The sequence below is a fragment of the Lissotriton vulgaris genome, chromosome 3_1 (assembly GCF_964263255.1).
Source record: "Lissotriton vulgaris chromosome 3_1, aLisVul1.2, whole genome shotgun sequence".
Taxonomy (NCBI): domain Eukaryota; kingdom Metazoa; phylum Chordata; class Amphibia; order Caudata; family Salamandridae; genus Lissotriton; species Lissotriton vulgaris.
Window position 1 is genome coordinate 631,493,889 of NC_141689.1, and position 17,256 is coordinate 631,511,144.

The following is a 17,256-nucleotide window of genomic DNA, read 5'->3' on the forward strand; positions in this document are numbered from 1 at the left end:
AACAGCACAAAGTAATTTGATACACCAACAACACGTTTCAGCGGGTCTCCAAAAATGCAGCTGAACAGTTCTTCATGGCTGGAAGCTGCACCACATGATTTGTCATCGAGGCATGCCGCTCTTCTTTGCTAGACTGACAAAGCATGGTCTTTTCAACGTATGACGCACAAGAGAGATGGTTAAATGTAAATGTAAATGTATTGGCATTTATATAGCGCACTACTTACCCGTAGGGTCCCAAGGCGCTTCACCGCTGCAAAACCCTTCCTGGCTTCCCTGAGAGATGGTCCCTTAATGGGTATCTCCAGGGTGAGACCAGGCATCCCCGGCGGTCTGGTGGGGCCGTTAGTGAAGATGAGGCAAGCTAATGCCCAGAGTTGCCGAGTGTGATCGCTGATCAGAGTGGGCACCGAGGCGAGAGAATTATCGAGTCCGCTGACCCTGGTCCAGAAACCTGCCGCGCCGGGAATCGAACCCTGGTTCCGGGCCGTCCTCTGCTCTCGGGTCTGCCGCCTCTAACCAGTGAGCCACACTACTTCACCCTGATCTTAGCAGAAACACCATTTGATGCAAATGTCACATGAACATATAGGAGCCAGGTGGATGGACAGACATACTTTCATAAAGAGACCTACAGTGTGAAAAAGAGCACGGCAGCTGGGCCCCAGAAAATGTGCGCACTTTGAATTAAGGGGTCACATATTTTCTAAAAACTGACTAAAGATGCAGTTCCTCTTTCTGCCATTGCACATTTGTTCAACCCTTATTAAATAGGCAATAATGTTTATAATTTGGGTATTTCAATTAGAATAATATTGACCTGTTTACCCGGAAAGAAAGATCATATTTTTCGATTAAAGTGTTCTTTCTGGAACGGGCGTGGAACAGATATCACAGTAACACATGCAGTAAAGAAAGGCGTATAAGACTTACTGTGTCCTGCTGCCTGTTATCCTTCCCCGACATGATCAAAAAGTAGTTCCAAGCCAACAGTAACAACAAAGCCAGTGGTATCATGTAGATCTCAAAGTTCCACACCACAAACAGGAAAAGCTGAGGAAGACAAAGGGACACAATGACTTCAAACCTACTTGAAAAAAATGCAGCACACTAGCAAACTGAGGTTGACAAACACAATAGACAATGCAATACAACACACTTGGTGTCCTGCCCTTATAATGCAAGAGGACAATGGGCCCATGCAATGTCACTTTGAACACATCCCCTGAACATGCACAATGGCACACTGCCAGAGAGTTTCATAAATACTCCAATAGAAATGCTTCTTTTTCCTTCCCCTTTTATCATGATTTCAGAAGGGGGGCAAGGCTGTCTTTTTCCTTCTGTAATGTGAGATCCTCCCTTCATATAAAACAAAATGTAAAATTATTTGTTTTCGTTTTTCTGCAAAGCTACTGAAGCTTCTGAATTTAGTTTACAATAAGAGTTAATCAGTAAATCCTTCTTGGCTCTGAATTTAGGATTTGGAAATTCAGGCCAATCTCAGTTTCATATCAACGGGTTTACAATAAGCATTTGTGTCGCTGGTTACTTGGAGCTTTTATTTACTTCTAGAGCCCTCTTTGGCCACTTGTTCTATGAAAAGAGCTGCTTTTCATCAATGTGTTTCTGGTTAATCAGGGGGGCAGTATAGTGTATAAATTACAGGGATCTGTTCCTTGGCCATCAAAACTGACAAAACTTGGGTTTGGTCTTTGATGAAGAACTTTAATCAGGGACGTTTAAAGGTTTAGGCAACGTGGGCAATTGGCCAGGGCTCCCACCCTCCCCAGGAAAGTGATCTTGTATGTGTCTATCTCACCCAAGGCAACTAAATCTCCCTTCTACCTCCCTCTCTTTGCCTGCCTCTGTTACTCTTTCTACTAGTGTCACTGTAAGGATTTTTAGGGAAAGAAAAATTTCAGCTGATTTTAATAAAGTGCCCTTTTTGTTTTGTCACCTCTCCACTTATTGCACCAATGCTGATGGTTACGACTCGGATAGTCCACAGGAGTCTGCTGCCCAGGCCCCAGTGCCAGTGCTCTATCCTTAAAATTGTTATGTATAAATTGTTATACCAAATTGACAAGGACTTTGTCCCCCTTATAGGTCCCACAGAGGGGACTTATAAGTACCCAGGGAATGGGTGGAATACTGCTCGAACTTGACTTTACCCTCATCATGTCTGGCAAAGTCAATGCACTGTCTTTGATACATCCCATTCACCCCTAAGGAAGGTCTAAAGCCTAGGAGGCAGGGGGCATTATATCAAAGGTGTGGACATGTAAGTGCAAGCTTATATGACCCTATTGTGACATTTATCAAAGGACACTATAAGTGATAGATGGTCCATAGGATAATATGGGCTGGCACCAGGGCAAACTCGAGGTTGGCAGTTCCATTATGGTACCACCTAAATATTTCATGTTTGGTATCAAACAACATGCCTTCTCACCCTTGACATGCATCTCAAGATGAGGGTGATGTGGCATACACCCAGCTGGCTACTTTAAAAGTTTCCCACCGGTTTACCCCAGCTTCTCTGTGCTCTGGCTCACTTCCCACACTTGCTGCCGCCAAGACAGGATTCTGGCCACCTACCAGGCAGTGTGATCACTCCCAGGAGTCAGAAACTAAGGCCTGGGCATGAAGGGGGTCACACCTCCTCCCTCCCAGGAAGGCTAGTGAAGTGGCACATCTAGGCGGTGAGCTTCAAAGGCTACACTGCCTCTGATGTACAGCAGGGCTGACTCCAAAAGGAGAAAACAGCCCTCTCCCTGCCCCAGGCACACTTGCACTCGCTGGAGATTAGCTAGTCAATGAGATGTATACCCCCAGAAGGAAAGCCACACCTCCAGGGTGTGCAGCCCGGTCTGAACACTGAAAGAAGGGTTCTGCCATTTTTATAAGTGGCAGAATAAAAGGTTCTAGGTAGAAAAGGCAACCCTTACCCCGGATCTGGTCATCACAGTAGCAGACTAGGTGTAGGGAGTAACAGCCAATTGGTTTCTTGCTACCGCGTCCCAACTCCTCTAAATCTAGGATTTAAGGGACACTCTTGACAACAGTTCTGAACATCCTGCATCAAAGAGGACAGAAGAGAACTGTGTCTGCAACATGAGGACTTGCACAAAGCAAAAGAGGGATACTCTGCACCTGTGACAACGCGCCTGGAACTGCCTGATTGAGACTCATCCTAGGCTATCTCTCAGTTGTCCCACACAGAGGGACCCCTGTGGAAGCCTGAAGCACCCTCAAATTCCCCTGGACTAGTGGCACTAGTCCCCTGTAAACTGTAGGTGAAACAGTGCTCCGTATCCGAAGAATTGCTGGCCATCGAGCCCCGTGGGATTGCCCAAATCCAGATGGTCTAGTATATTGTGGGAACTATAGTTCTGTCTCCCACGAAGTTACAGGCAGCTACTGTGCTCCCCGGGACCACCGGACATTGACTTACCTTTTCCCAAGAATTACCGCTGCCAAGGATTGGTGGTCGCTAGTCTGGCAACCGACCCCTTCTCTCGATTCTGCACCTAGAGGAAACTCCATCCAACCTTTGGCCAACATCAGCAACCCCCCCATTGTTGTGTTTTGCATCTTGTTCCCCTGCAGCTCTGAATAAGAGGTAAAAGCAACTCTCCTGCAGCTCCTGTTCAGCAACAGGGACAGTCACGGAAACTCTGCTCCTGGGCTAGATAAAACCTGAACCTACTGTCGTGGCCTGGTCCTGGTACCCATTTCATCTTTACCCCACAAGGGAGCCACGACACTCGACCTACAAGTGTCCGATTGTCACTCGTGGTTTTTCCCCATGGATTGTAATGCTAACTTTTCACAGTATTATTTTGCACTGATTCTATATTGCTTTTAAAATCGGTAACTTCAGTTATATGTATGCTAATCTATTTGCTTCAGTGTCTAAATTAAGATAATAATACACTCTATTTTTATAAATTGGTGTCGGAATTCTCTCGAGTCGTGTCAACTACGTATCAGCCATGGTACTCTGAAATGATTAACACGTTCTTATGATAAGGCCTGACTGTTCTTTGCCACACTACCACTGCCGAGCAAAGGTTTTATTAGTGTGAATCCTAGGATCATCTTTTGGGTTTGTGACAATATTGCATGGTGAAGCCTAACCAGCTGCACCACATAATACTCCCCCTTCCTACAGTGATCCCATATCAGAAATTATAACGTATAATTTAATAATGCATGGCATCATGTGGGTATGAATTAGCAGAAAATGCATAATAAAAATTCAAAGTTGTTCTGAGCGGAGGACCCGAAAACAAGTCTTGTCTGGGTCCTCACAGTACTTAAAATAACTTTCATTAAAGGATCAGATGGCCACAAGTTTTCTTGCCTTGACAATTTGAAGATACGCTTGCCTTTTCTTCTAGTAAAGTTCGACTATACCATTTTACAGACTTTGGTGGGTTCACATATATGCTATACTAATACCCTCTTATCTGGGCCTTCTGGCTTATACTATTCAGTAGGTTGCGTTAGTCCAAAATGTGACTATATGTATGTTACTCAGTCCCCTCCCCCTCTGTCCTCAATATCGGGTCTCTTTCACAAACTACACTGGCCTCTGGTGAAAAGGAGAATCCTCTTTAACCGCCTGTGCATCTGTATTAAATATTTGTAAGGCATTGCACACAATGTTGCTATTTTTTTTTGCTCTGAAGCAGGTTTTGGGCAGGGCGGGGCTTGGCTGCCAAATTAGTCAGCAGGGGGAGGAGGAAATATGTGCACTCAAGTGTGCATGACGGCTTGGCCTGCCAAATCTTCATGCGCACTTAGCATGTTCCCCACCAGGCTCTCATGCACAGCCTAGTGGGAAACATGCACAGGCTCCCACTGCCTGCCTGAGCGCCTTAATTACAGCGCTCAGACCAATGGCGTAGGAAGGGGGGTGCGGTGGGTGCAGGCCGCTCCGGTGTCATCACTGAGGGTGGGCGACAAAACGGCAAAATGTGTGTTTCAACACATATTTTTGCCATTTTGTCAAGCCGGGTGACAAGTGTCATCACTGAGTGAGGTGACAAAATGGCAAAAATATGTGTTTTAAACACATATTTTTGCCATTTTGAAAATCGGAGGTGACAAGAGATTTTCTGCACTGGGTACCATCTGACCTTGAGACCAATCACAACGCTGCATTGCAGCATTTTGATTGGCTTAGGGGAGCCTGTTTGTGCTACCAAGCAGATGATGATGGAGGAGAGTTGGCGGCCTCATAAGGTGCTATTTATTTTTTGACTCCCGCCGCCACTCTTGTTCAGTACCAGCCGCACAAGTTACTACTTGTGTAACAATATATCTGTAAGAGACATTAGTTAGTGATAGATTCCTTACCTTAGAATATCCCCAAGCGTCAGACTGGATCTGGAAATTTTTGCGTAGCAGTACCCTTGCGCGTCGGTAGGCGTCGTCTGCGGCTCCGCGTCCGTCGTCGGCGTCGTGGGCGCCGTGATGACGTCGTCGGAGTACTTAGACGTCGCCTCCGCGTGCTGACGTCAGTTCTTAGACACAGCTTTTCCGCGCCAGAAACGCAGAGCCATGCTAAAAACCAACACTGGTGCCAATTAAACTAGGGCCCTGAAAGGGGATGACCTTAACCCTAGATATCGGTTCGCAGAACGGGGAGGATGGGTGGGTCGGTAAGGAATCTATCACTAACTAATGCCTCTTACAGATATATCGTTACACAAGTAGTAACTTGCACATCTGAAAGAGACACGTTAGTGATAGATTCCTTACCTTAGAATAGATACCCCAGCAATACCAACCCCGGTGGTGGGTCTGCGAACCAATAATCACACCAGAAAGTCCTGGAGGACGGAACGGCCAAAGAAGCCATTCCTCCGGACTTGACTGTCCAGGCAATAATGTCTTGCAAACGTGTGCAGCGAGGCCCAAGTAGCTGCCTGGCAAATGTCCTGCAAGGGCACTCCTCGGCCCAGGGCAGTTGTAGTCGCCATGGCCCGAGTGGAATGAGCCCTTAGCCCAACAGAGGCTTCCTTCTTCGCCAAGGAGTAACACGACTGGATACACATGATGATCCACCGCGAGATGGTCGCTTTTGCACCGCCTTTCCCTTCTTAGCACCCACGTAACCAACAAAGAGCTGGTCATCCACCCGGAACTGGCATGTGCGATCCAGATAGTAAGAGAGCGCACGTTTTAGGTCCAGACGGTGGAGCCTCTCTTCCTCTTTCTAGGGATGCGGAGGCGGAAAGAAGGTGGGCAAGGTGATGGACTGCCCGATGTGGAAGGCTGTGACTACCTTGGGCAGGAAAGAGGGCCTTGTCCGCAACACAGCCTTGTCCGGATGGACCGAAAGGAAAGGAGGCTTAGAGGAAAGAGCCTGGAGCTCACTCACTCTCCTGGCAGAGGTGATGGCAACCAGGAAGGCAGTCTTCAAGGTAAGAAGGCGGATAGGACAGTTGTGAAGTGGCTCAAAGGGAGCGCACATCAGAAAAGTAAGAACCAGGTTCAAGTCCCACTGAGGCATCACGAAGGGAACAGGTGGAAACGTGTGTGTGATGCCCTTCAGAAATCGATTTACAATAGGGGACTTGAAGAAAGATGGCTGATAAGGCAGCCTTATGAAGGCTGAAAGGGTAGAAAGGTAGCCCTTGATAGTGCCCAGAGCAGAACCCTGCTGGGCAAGAGAAAGAGGGAAGAGAAGAACCTCAGAAAGAGGGGCAGAGAGAAGATCCACAGCCTTTGCTGTGCACCATACCACAAATCTGTTCCACCTGCAGGCATATACCGACTTTCTGGAGGGACACCTGGCTGCCAGAATGACGTTACAGACTTCAGGAGGCAAGTCAAATGGCCTCAACTGTCGTCGCTCAATCTCCAAGCATGGAGGTGGAGACTGGACAGGTTCGGGTGGAGGACCGTCCCCTGCTGCTGCGACAGAAGGTCCTCCTGAAGAGGCAGATGAACCGGGGGATCGACTGACATACTGAGTAGCTCGGGATACCAGTACCTTCGTGCCCAGTCCGGAGCCACAAGGTTGACTTGTGCCCGGTCGCGCTTGATCTTCTTCAGCACTCTGGGCAGAAGTGGTATAGGCGGAAAGGCGTACAACAGACCGCAACTCCACTCGCGACAAAAAGCATCTCCGAGCGAGTGCCGCCTTGGAAATTCCAACGCGCAGAACTGATGACATTGCGCGTTCTCTTCGGTGGCGAATAGATCTAACCCAGGGGCTTCTTGTTATCCACCCTCACTCTCTCTCCCTTCTTCATTCTTGCTTACAGTGATGCCTTGTATATGTATTGGTTTTATTGTCTTTGTGAAAGATAATAAATTCACTGAAACTTTATAAGTGTGGGAAATGGCACCCATTAGAAAAAAAACTAAATGGTGCAAGCAGCATCTTGAATATATTGCATTTGCATTTCTTATATAGCGCCAGATATCTGCAGATTTGTGAGTTTACCATCAACTAAATACCTTTTGCTCATTTTGCTGCAACATTTTGCATGTCTTCACGTTCCTCTTTACCCACCTTTGTGTTCTGGAACTGGTCATTTGAGCTATAATTTATTGTGTGTATTCTTATTTTCATAATGTGAAATTCTTATGTTCAGGTAAATCTGCAAATTTCAAGGAAGCCCTTCATCAGTCAGTCACATTCCATGAAAAATTCCAATAGGATTGACAGAGTTTTCTGCCCAAGATAGCAAAATACCTCTACATTTTAACTCTTGTCTGTTTCACCAACCAACACATTTTAAAGACACCAGTGCCCCAAAAACAACTGATCAGATGTACACCAAATAAAAAACACAGACTGCTTTAGGAATTAAATTCTACTTTCATATCAAGTTTAGTGTAAATCTGTTCCTGTAGAGGAAAGCGATATTTCCTATTTGAGCTAAAATGTGAAATGCATCTTTTCTATTTAACTTTTCTCTATTGCTTGGATCCACAGAAACTTGTCATGCTTAAGCTGAGCCAGTATCATCAAGGTGTGCCAAAATTCTTACAGACACTTTGTATGGTGCCAAAGTTATAAGCTAACCAAAAAGCACCAAAAAGCACATTTTAATTATAAAAATGGATAGCATGGCTTAAACATAACTAATCAATGTCTATAGCTGGCTATGTTTTATACACACACACACAAACACCCCCCGAAACATAGCTAGTCAGTCTCTATAGCTGACTCTGATACCCCCCCCCACACACACACACACCCCTCTCTTGCTGGCAGTAGTTAGGACCTAGTTTCCGAAGGAAAATCTTTTTCTGACTTGCTTATAACTTTGGCGTCATTTGACCAATCTTCATGAAATTTCTCCCCAAAAGTGTCAAAGTAGGTTCTGTGTGTTGTGGAAAGTTTGGGGGTGGTATGTGCCGTGGGGCCCCAGAAATATGGGCTCAAATAAAGGGTGTATTTACCAATCTCCTGTGCACACATATATTATTTCAACATGACGTAAAAGTGTTAGTTAGAGCAAAATAGAACAGTATTATTTGTTGGTGTCTTTTGTTCTTTAATTCAAGTTGTATAGCGCAGCCAGCCAAATAAAGGGTGCGTTTGTAATGTTAATTCCCATAGGAACGCGTTGTCGAACCTACAGCCTGAACCGCTGGATGGAATTACACCAAAATTGGTAGAAAGGTAGATGTTGTTACCCAGATTATGCTTTTTTTATTTCGTGCAAATCCGTTTAGTAGTTCTTGAGAAATTAAATCCAAATGTATAGTGATATCTCTGATCATGGATATTTCACTGTGCTTTCATGGTGATAGGGGTTAAATCATGATGGTTTCATGGAAGCTTCCAAATGCTCACGCCAATGGGAATGCTCTGATTGTCTGGACGCAACCTGAAGAGGAAGTTGCAGCCGCCATTTTCTTATCGGGAACGGTTTCAGGGGCTAAACTTTTTTTGCCAAAGTGACATAATGACAGAGTAGAGGTACACTGACCCCATGTTTGACAAATGGGCGTAAGACGGAAACAAGTTATGTGTCCAAAATAGTTTTCTTTACTTGTGCGCGATATTCATGAATACGCCGTGACAGACACACGCCCCCCCGTGCAGCGTCATAGGTAACGACATATTCGCGACACCCGGCATCACCACGAAAATGAAAGATCAATTTTGAAGATGAATTTTATACAAACTACCTTGAAAAATGTGATTTTAAGCAGTGCACTAATAAACCTCTTGTGTCAGAAATACTGTAAAATGTGTGCATATATGTGTTGTACACTTTATAAAAAAAAGTGCGATAATCGCGGTTACTGCCGTCGTTGCGATACTCAGAGTACTCGTGAATATGGAAAATTGGATTAAAAGATTGTTTTTGTACAAACTCCCAATAGAAATATGCCTTTAAACAGGGCAGTTATAAACACCCAGGGGGTCATTAGGATCTCGGGCGGATCGCCACCGCCCGCATGGCGGAGGCGATCCGCCTAAGATCCGTCCCTGCCCGCCAACCATTTCCGCCATAGGCGGACGGAAAGACCGCCTGCCGCTTTTCCGCCCGGTCAACAAGTCGACCGGGTGGAAAAAAGTTTAATACGGTGGTGGTGTCTGTTAGACACCGCCAGCCACATTACTATGGGGGAGGAAACATGCCTTTTGCCGCCAGGGAAGGCATGCAGGAATTGCTTGTGGGCGCCTGTTGTGGGCCCCCAGGGACTCTGGGGGGGTGCACATGGGGGGGTACCTATGGTACCCCTCTGCCTTTCAACAGACAACATGGCAGGCACCGTGCGGTGCCTGCCCCGTTTTGCATTGGAATGAGCGAATTACATTTTTAGCATTGCAGCGGGCAGTGTTTTCAGCATCGCCGCCAGCCACAATGTTAAATATGCGGGATGCGCCCGCCACTCTGGCGGGCGCATCCTAATTGCCCCCACAGGACCCCACCCTTATTGTGGGCGTTCCCTCTTTACGTCGGGATGGCGGGCGGACAAAGTTCCCCCAAAAAATGAAAAAAGAATGATTTAACAAGAAAATGAACAGTATTTTGTACTCTTAGGTGGCTTTGACAAAAGCCTCTGTGTTGAGAGTGTGAATAAGACAGCTACATATAAGACTGTATGTAAAGTTTCAGGTTGCGTAGAAACACCCTGTTCCCTTCATTTGTAAAGTGATCTCCATCACCTTTATATATTTCTTGCATGTCAAAATGCAAGTTGATTTTGTACATAGAGCCCAAGTTATTGTCTCTGACGAAAGCAAAGAAGCAATGTTATTAACATGTTTCCTGGCTTTGCCAATCTGTGGACAGAATTTATTTGACCACTTTTATTTCAGCCTTTGGCATTTTTTAGAGTACACCAAGGCCGTGTGAGGGAAAAGTGACATTAGTTCTGCAAAGGTATCGTTCATTAGAATTTCCAGCCCTACCCCAATCAATGTTCCTAGGTCATAGCCACCACTGTGCATAATGATGAGGTGAGCAGCGTGCAAATCCACAATGGTTTTAACCAAAGGCTTCAGCTGATAAAACTTTAAACCTCTCTGGCCAAACCAACTAATCTCCACACCATGCAGATGTAATGCTTAATATCTAATTATAGAAAAAAAAAGAAGGACGATATGGATATGAATTTTTTTTTTTTTTAAACCTTAGGCATTCACTGAAAAAACCAAAGGTTACAGGGACGTCACTGTTAGGCTTACATTTCACTCTTACAAAAGCAAAGAAATTCAGCAGTTATAGTTATCTAAGCTAATTATAACTTGCACCCCCTGCAATGCACTGGTTATGCCCTCACATATTACGTCACTCATGACATGGTTAGTGACATCACTGATGACATCTCAAATGACATCAAAGGAAGGAACAGGACTACCACTACAATCAGCAAAACTTTCACTGCAGTTGGATATTTGCCAAGAGTGTCAAATGTATTTGCACTGAACAAACCTTTCAGCTTGTTATATTTGCCAAAACCATGGACATTTTTTTTTAAAGCAGATCAAAAGGAAGGGAGAACAATCAAAATATCAATTTGGGTACTAAAAGTCATCATGACCTGGACAATAAAATCAAAACACAAAACACTTACCAATTGCTGGAAAAAAAATTAACCTAAATTCATGAAAGTTATTTGTATATATATTGCACCCATGAATGTTTACGGTAGTGTACTTAGAGAACTAATGCTCTGCAGAAGAAATTCATGGAAGAGTAGTTAGTACTTTAGTTCAGCCTACTATCCAGAGAATTTGCGTGGCAGTGCGTAGGAACCTCTCTCATACTCCTTTGTATTTTGCTAGTTCTCTGGACTGTAAAACGTGGTTTTGAGAGTGGACTCCAGTGTTGGACTGGTTTTATGGACATTGACTATCCTGGTAGCCATCAACCATTGCTGTGGGTAGAGCAATGGATGGTGTCCACTGCAGCAACAGCCCACTGTTCTAAGAAGAGAAAAATTAATTTTGATCATCATATGTTAAATGTTTTGTATATTTGTCATTTTCTTTGACAAAGTGTGTCAATAAACATTACTGTAAGAAAGATTAGGGTTGGTATGTTTAGCTATGTTTTGATTGTAACATTAGGAAATATTAGACTTGCTCATGTGTTGACAGCCCAGCTGAGGGTCACCAAGTCGAACTGAACAGTCACTGTTGGATGTGGGGCAGGTGACATTAGTCTTGCTAAGGACCACTGGTTATGGAAGAAGGGGGTCTACAAAGCCCTCACGTGGAGACTGTGAAGGTTGAATGGAACCAGTGGATCTAATAAGGTTCAATGTATTGGGGCTTAGGGTTAAGGGCAAAATCTATCAGTGTGGTAGGAGGTTGATTTTGTGAGGTGACCATGAAGAGCAGGTGATGTTTGTGAGTGCAGACATGTCATATTAAAGCAAATCTATCAACAAATGATCTCTTGTACTGTGTTACCCACACATAATCCCGGACAAATGAATCTAGTCTAATGATACCTGTATCTGGTGGTTTCATGTTATATCTGTCAACACCATGATTGGTAATGCAAGTACACACTACACACTCAAGTGCCTGCGTCACGAGCACCGTTCTCAACATTCACTGCACACGAGCCTCAACACATCTCCACTTTATCTCTATTATAAATATCAGGCAATGAGCCTGTGGAAACCTATCACTTTCAATATAGCTATCCACTAAAATAGATTGTTTAGCGGGGTAACAATTTTAAGTCAGATATAAACGAATCAGAGATTTTCTTTCCTACCATGTACTTTAAAACACACGGTCACGATCTGGACATTTGTGACGTAACGCCATCCGTGGACGGCCCCACTCAAGAGCACTCGAAGACGAGGCATGCATTAAATGATGGCGCCGCGCGACAAGTGTGCGCATCCCTGATGCCAGGCACTTCAAAAAATAATTGAAGTTTTAATGCTGCATCTCCCGCTCTTATTGCAAAGCACCATATAGTTTAAAAGAAATACCATCCAGCGTGATTAACACCTTACAACAGAGGGAAAGGAAAGCATGCCCTTTCAGGCTAGCAGCTGTGAATCATTAGCCCTCCAGTGATGAGATACGTTTGATGTGTATTTCTCTTTCTAATTAAGAGATGAGAATTTGAATTCGACTGTCGGCTCAGTCAGGAGAGAAAAGCCAGATTGCTTCTTATAGAATAAGCACATTTGCCGCAGAACAATGCATTACTTGCATTAGTATATGGCATATTATACAGCTCCGTAGCTATATAACTAGCGAATGATGGCTTTCAGCAGCACTAACTCCCCTGGCTGAGGAGTCGACAACCACTCAACCTCGTGGGATGAATTAAAGTGCAAAGTCCTAGGGCACGCAAGCTCACGCGCCTAGTACACCATCGCTAAATAATACATCAAGCAGTCTCTTCTTCACTCCACTGACAAAACACAATGGCTCTAGACCTCAAGGCCTCCAGTCCCACAGAATTCCCAGAACCAATGCGAAAAGGCGCCACAACATCAAACAGTCTGTACAATGCGCTATTCGAATGCTGATAACTGGTGCTTGTTAGAATATATACTACAAAAATATCGTGCTCCAAGAATATTGTACCAAAAATATCATACCCAAATATTGAGGAAATGAGTATATGTTGTGAGGTAAAGGTTTACTCATCTTAACTAGCAGCACAATATTAGAAACTCAATATTCCCGTAGCACCAGGGATAACAAAACCGCCCCCTACCCCTCCACCCCCAGGCAACACAATACAATGCAACATGACACAACACAACTTCACACTATTTCAAGTTGCACTTCCACCACAAACATCCTTTTTGGATTAGAAACATGTTTTGTAATATGTGAGAATGCCCTTGTAGCCAATTTTCCAGTGCATTAAAGTATACAATCTGACGCTGACTTTAAGACTAAATATTGTACAATATATTCCATGTTGCTGCCTTCATGGGTAAAAAAAAAACAGCTGAAGACTACAGCTGTCCGAAAAGACAGCCGTACTTCCTCAAGCCTCAAACACCCTCCTGTTGATTTGGAGTCTTTCACTTCTGCAAGGTATATAATGCAAACATCCTCCTGTGCTTGAAAAAACTTAAGAGACTGCCTGTGCTTGAAAATGATAAAGCCACATTGCTACCCCGTGGCCAATGCCTAGCATCAGCAGAGCCATCTGGAATAACACAGCTAATTTCTTCCTCAGAAACAGAACATCCATTTTAATTGCCTTTGTTTCACTGTTGCACCTTGTGTTCTGGGGGAAAAATGCCTCGGTTCTCCTGGGCTCCGGCGGCATTGTACATTCTGCTTCACTTAGTTTGGGAGAAAAAAATAGGTTTTCTTCCCCCGCTCCCACAAGATACCAGAATTCCCACCCTTTAAAAATTAAATAGAAAAGTTAAAAATAATGAGGATATCTTGCTTGTACACATTTGTCTGCCTTGGCATTTTGCCCTTTTCATGGGTGTTCTGTAAAGGCAGAGAAGAAAAGGGGCTCCGTCGGGCTTATTTGTCATTTAAATTTTTTTTTGCTGAGTTTACGTTAGACCATGAAGCTCTCTTCAACGCGGAGGACAGCCCCACCAATGGCTAAAGACGCTGACATCGCTAAAACACAATGAGACTGCCATCTTTATAGAGCCTGACCTTTCATGGGCGGTGGACTGAGACTGTGATACAAAAAAAGAGTCTTTTCAGCATTGCTTATGGTGCTTGACCAGATCACACAAGTGCGCGGTCCGCGGCTCTCGCGACTGCTTCTTCTGCGCCCATTACGCGTCACGCGTGAAAAGAGGCTGCTTTGCCATTAGTCTTGAATACGAATTCCATGTGCGGTGATGATCCGCATTTGCCGCAGCACCTGTCTCGGGGCGAAGGCCAGAGGATACATTCATTGAATTGTATTTTATTAGCCTACTTTCCCGCTTCCACATTTTACGAGTAAATCACTGAGCGCAAGCCAACTTGTGACCGCTGCCTAAGAGGAAATGAAATAATAGCACAGTCTGTTAAAGCGGAGCCTCATAGGCTAGGAGCCATGTGTAACAAGTCTCAAAGGGACCTTTCTTCTTTTGGCCGGGTGAGAAGGTGCTTTCCAGCCAGGTGCAGCACAGGCTGGGTTTATCTCACTCTGGCACCGCATATTGAGTTCTGAGACTTTATAATGGAACTCAGCCTTCAGTTTTGTTTCTTTATATGGTCATGGAACTTCTCTGTGGCTTGCAATATCCTTATAATGTAGAGCAGATGGAACTTTACTTCATATACACTTAAAATATTTAGACAAATATGTAAAACGGTAGGTATCTCTGCCAGTCAGTTGTACATTTATTACAATACTAGATACAGTCCTAGCACAAATATGCATCACTTATTAGCTCATTGGACTGTGAATTTATCAACAATAAAATACACCTGCTTTGGGAGATGATATGATCTACCGTTCAAGGCGCAATTCACTAAGGAACATTCACTTTGGTAAACTTAAACGAGCAACTACCACTATTAAGGGTTCAAATGAATGTTACACACTTGCAGAATGCACATTTACACTCAAAGATTTAGGCACTCAGATAAAATAATGGCACTTTATTATAATTTTAACTGAAAGTAAATCTGATCACAGGGGTGGGTTGAGTGCATTTCAGGATAGGATCACTTGAAAGTTTATGCATATGCACACACCTTTTGGAGGTAATTTCTCCACATTAACAATGATCAGAGATTTGCTATTGCCGAGGGCAGATGCAAGTCAGTCTTTATGTAGGAGCTGGTCAAACCTCGCCACAAACGGCTGGAGGAGTAGGGAAGATTGTTTTGGATTTACAGGGAAAAGTATTGTCCCAGCAGAGAAACATATGTAAAAAATACATTTTAAGTGTTACATTTATGTTTACTTGAAAATAAGCACATTACCACATGAGTAAATGTTTTTGGATGGGAGTACTCCTGAAACTCCTTGTGAATTCTGAGAAAGTAAGTAATGTCCTTGACACATAGGAGTAACCCTCTGGACACACAATGCTGAATTTTATTTTAATTGGAGTCTAAGTTAATACATGCCGAGCTAGGAGACATGATTTGAAGAACACGAACCTCACTTGACCTGTTTGCATGATCCATGGCAATTCCACCATCATCTTGGGCAAATCACTCCATCACATTTGTTGAAAGTCCTGTGCCCATCACCATCATTTGCCAAATCTTAGTGGCGGGGAGGTAGTTGATATTGTTTTTTCTGTGGTCATTTCTTAATGGTAACCTGCTTTCATATAGGTCTTAACAAGCCAACTCTTTGCTACTTGTAAATACTGTAAATAATAGCTGTTTCTGTTATCCAGCCTAGTGATTTTCAGTTTATTTCCCCCCAGAAAGATGAAATGGTTTAACCAGTGACTTACCGGTCACAACTGATATCAGCATCAAGCACTGATGGGCTTATTTACAAACCCATTGAGCCGCTGATTTTTTGACACACTGGCTGTGCAGTGTGTGGCCCATATTTACAAGGCCACACAAAGCCACCCTGCGTTGCTTTTCATGGCCTTGTTAATATGTACAGTGCGTGAATGGGCGTTCCATGGGTTTTGCTGTGGATGTGCCTATGCAACATTCATGGAACCTGACGCACTTCATGATTCACAAGGTTTTGTAAATCTGTGAATGCATCAGATCATACTCCCCAGGGGAGCCGTACAGGAGGGGCAACGAGGGAAATACCTTTATTTATCCTAGTTTTTCCTTATCTATGTGTGCCTCATCCTGCAACACACACAGAAAGAGAAAACACCTTTCTTGGTTCCATTTGTGCATGACAGTGGCCCTTCCTACACAAAAACAATCACCCCTTCAACGCAGACACCCTCAAACCATGGCGCAAGGGTGCCTGCGTTGGGGCATGACAGCCCATTGTGTGCCAGCACAGGGGGAAAAAAGTACAGGAATGCGCTGTATTTTTGAGATATGGCACCTTCCTGCCCTTTCCTTTTGACGCACGGCAGCACAGCAGGAAGGATTGCTGCGCTGCTGTGCGTCAAAATATTGCAAATGAGGCCCTGAGTGTTTTATGCAAACAAAAAGAAGGAGTATCCCCAGCGTCAGGTTTTTTGAAGGAAAAAACTTTCGGAGGGTGAGTTGTTTGGCACAAGGAAAGGAAAAAGTCAACCTTTTTGATAGGAAACCCCTCACTCACCACCTAGTGGTGACTTGCTTCATCATCGGGGTCCACCCTGGTGACCTAGCGTCACCAGGATGTGCTTCGACACCTGGATTACAGTGGAGCAGGTGTGACTGTTTGTGCAAAAAGAGGTGTTAAAAATTGTCCTGGTAATCTTAAAAACAATCTTTATTACAAAGTAATCAGAACAATGTTTAAAAATTATTGGCGAGATGTACCTTGGTGAGTTACGGCCAAGGTATCTCTATATGTGTGTGGATGGCTTGGTCAACATGTTTCTACCTTTAGGGCAGTAGCCCGGTATTCTTCAGGACCAAAAACAGGTGGATGGGGGGTGTGTGCCCCCTAAAAGGCACACCCTCACCTATCCCCTGTGTACCAACTGGAAAAATTACCAGCGGTTGAGGAGCTCTTTAGAATTAAGAGCAATATCTGGTTACAAAAAAGACCTGTGGGGGGAAGTAAAAGAGTACCGGATTCAGTAGAAATTCTATACTTTCCTGTTACGTCGTGCAGTGTCTCTTGTGTAATGGATAATCATGCCATGGGACGTGCCCTCCGAGTGATCAAGTATAGTGTTCAATACGGGTGGTTGGCAGGGAAGTATTATCCGAGTGTGCACTCTTAT

At 44.3% G+C, this 17,256-nt stretch overlaps 1 protein-coding gene across 1 annotated transcript in view; it reads right to left on the reverse strand.

Moving 5' to 3' along the window:
* Positions 1 to 17,256, reverse strand: part of MCTP1 (multiple C2 and transmembrane domain containing 1) — a 1,759,297-nt gene that overhangs the window by 341,326 nt on the left and 1,400,715 nt on the right. Inside the window, exon 16 of the mRNA XM_086960921.1 lies at positions 934 to 1,053. Within this exon, the coding sequence (XP_086817047.1) occupies positions 934 to 1,053 (120 nt within the window). The remainder of the gene's footprint in view (positions 1 to 933; positions 1,054 to 17,256) is intronic.